Source organism: Macadamia integrifolia, unplaced genomic scaffold (assembly GCF_013358625.1).
Source record: "Macadamia integrifolia cultivar HAES 741 unplaced genomic scaffold, SCU_Mint_v3 scaffold2054, whole genome shotgun sequence".
Lineage (NCBI taxonomy): Eukaryota > Viridiplantae > Streptophyta > Magnoliopsida > Proteales > Proteaceae > Macadamia > Macadamia integrifolia.
In genome coordinates this window covers 251-3,002 of record NW_024868484.1, presented here as the reverse complement: position 1 = coordinate 3,002, position 2,752 = coordinate 251, and the positions used below count along the sequence as shown (strand labels likewise).

The following is a 2,752-nucleotide window of genomic DNA, read 5'->3' as shown; positions in this document are numbered from 1 at the left end:
AAGTGTTAATGGGGAGTAGGGAATGTAACTAAGAAAGTAGTTGTAACTGATAAGGAGTCTAGGGTTGTAAGGATACCTATATATATTGGGATTGGGATGTTGGTTAATTTTCTAGATATTCATTACCAAAAATCTCTTTTAAGAGATTAAATCACCCCTACAATCTCTTTTAAGATATTAAATCACTCTTACAATCACTCTTAAGAGATTCTTATTTTTTTTCCATAATAGGGAAAAGAGGGGACCTGCACCAAAAAATAAGATATTCTCTATCAATTCGCCTTCCTAAATTCTCTCTTTTGACTCTATTATGGAGAGTTTTGTATTGGTGAATAATGGATGGAGAGAGAGAGAGAGAGAGAGAGAGAGAGAGAGAGAGAGAGAGAGAGAGAGAGAGATATGGCGATTTTTTTTTATTTTTTACAAATGAACATATGGAGAGAGATATAATTATGAATAGATAATTTCATGAGTGAAGAATAGGAGGAAAGAAGAATAATTAAGGGGAAAACGAGTGAAAAATTAAAAATAAATAGTAGAAATATATAAGGAAAAAATATTAACCATGAAACATGAATATATATATATATATATATACTTTCAAATAATGGTATGATATAAAAATATTTTATAATTTAAGAGATCATGAATTCCAATTCTCCTTGTGCCTACCTACGGCTACCTTTCAAAAAATAGAGATCTTCACGAAGGTACCCACATTTTCTTTGACACGTCACATAAACAGCGTATGTCTGTGAAGTGCGCGGAGATTCCCTTGGGTCGTGAAAAAATTACCTCGTACGGCGAGTATCCAGATTCGAAAGTTGGTGTCTCTCACGCGTGCCTTTTTGACCCAGAGAGATATAGAGTATAATAAGCCACCCACAACACTGATTACAACTAATAGAATAATGCCCCATATCTATTTATAAATTATAGATACTAAACTCATGCCCATATCTACATTCATCATCATCATCATCATCATCATCATCGACGTTCACTGAGACAGTAAAAAAAAAAAAAAGTTGAATCCAAGAGGAAGTGAGAATGGGATATCACGTTCTTGGGGGGCCCAGATATCATGCCACCCAAAACATTTCAAAACTATTCAAATGTGATGGTGCTGCAACTGCAGGAGCCTAGAATAAGCTCCATCCGCTCGGCTGACCAGCTCGGTATGGCTGCCTTGTTCTACAATGCGCCCATCTTGCACAACGCCGATGCTATCCACCCCTCTAATGGTTGAAAGCCTGTGGGCTACTAGCACCGTGGTCCGCCCTCTCATTAGCCTTTCAAGGGCTTCTTGGAGCACACATTCTGACTCCGCGTCTAGCGCGCTCGTAGCCTCATCCAGTAGTAACACTGCTGGGTCCTTGAGCACAGCCCTAGCAATCGCAATTCTCTGTTTCTGCCCACCTGAAAGTTGAACTCCTCTCTCCCCCACTGGTGTTTTATACCCATCCGGTAATCCACTCACGAAAGCATGCACATTTGCGGCCCGGGCCGCTTCAATCACTTCAGCCTCTGTGGCTCCATCCTTCCCATAAGCAATGTTCTCAAAAATGCTTGCTGCAAATAGGGCTGGTTCTTGTTGAACCAGCCCAATCTTAAGCCTGATTGAATTCAAGTTGATACGTCGAATGTCCTTTCCATCAATAAGAACCTTCCCAACCAATGGATCATAGAAACGCTCGATCAATGCAATTACGGAGCTCTTCCCTGACCCACTTGCACCAACAAGAGCTTGACTCTGCCCAGCTCGGATCCTGAGGTTGAGGTCTTTGAACACCATGAGTTCTGGTCTCGCCGGGTAAGCAAAGTCGATGTGGCGTAGCTCAATTTCCCCACGGATTGACTCGACCAGTTCGGCCTCTGGGTCATCCGGATCAATTTTGGTGGAACGATCAAGTATTGAGAAGACAGAGCGAACAGCCTCCCCACCCTTAATTATCTCAGGAGCAAGGCTAACAGTCTCTGCAACTGAATTAGCCGTAATGACGAGGACAACAAAGACCTTGATAACCTTGGAGAAGGTAGAGGCGCCTTTACTGACTAGATGTGCACCATACCAGAGTATAAGAGCCTCCGAGGCATAAAGAGCAAGCTGGGAAAGTCCAAAGAGAAGGCCAGAAGACTGGCTGCGACGAAGGCTTCCCATCTGTGGGATTCGCAGCTCCTGGCTGAATAGGGAGAGGATCTTGCCCTGGGCATTAAAGGCTGCTACAGTTCGGATGTTGCTCACACCTTCTCCTGCAATCATGCTTGTTTTGGCATGTGCCTTCGCTGTGTCGCCAGCAAAACCTTTCAAAGAAAGTTGCTGCATTTGTTTTGGGGGGGGGAGAAATAATTGTCAGCTTAATGGGTGAGATTACTCAGCAAACAACCAAAAGCCCGTCCATCCTTCTCTCTAATTGAACCATTTAAGACACTTCTTAATAACGAAAATGATGGTTCTAACTGAACAGATCAGATTATGATTATATCTGACAATCAGAATTCCCATTTATGATTGGTGTCAGAAGGCTTTATTGCCCATAGAAAGAGTGTTTTAAGTGTAGAGATGATTCCAGTCTGCAATTAAAAGTCTCCGATCGTGATTCCTGCGGACAAATAAATTGGTCACAGGCTATTTAACACAGGGCATAGGATGAGCTCCCCAGATCAGCTTAGTAATTTCTGGGTAAAGTTCAACAAAATAACATTGTTGACTTTTAGCCCCATTTTCTATATTACAAGTCATATCTCATAA

At 41.9% G+C, this 2,752-nt stretch overlaps 1 protein-coding gene across 1 annotated transcript; it reads right to left on the bottom strand.

The window, feature by feature from the left end:
• Positions 1-901: 901 nt before the first annotated feature.
• Positions 902-2,359, bottom strand: LOC122065573 (ABC transporter B family member 19-like). Its single transcript, XM_042629388.1, has one exon. It carries the CDS (start codon positions 2,324-2,326, stop codon positions 1,112-1,114), a length of 1,215 nt encoding a protein of 404 aa, XP_042485322.1. The 5' UTR covers positions 2,327-2,359; the 3' UTR covers positions 902-1,111.
• Positions 2,360-2,752: the final 393 nt, after the last annotated feature.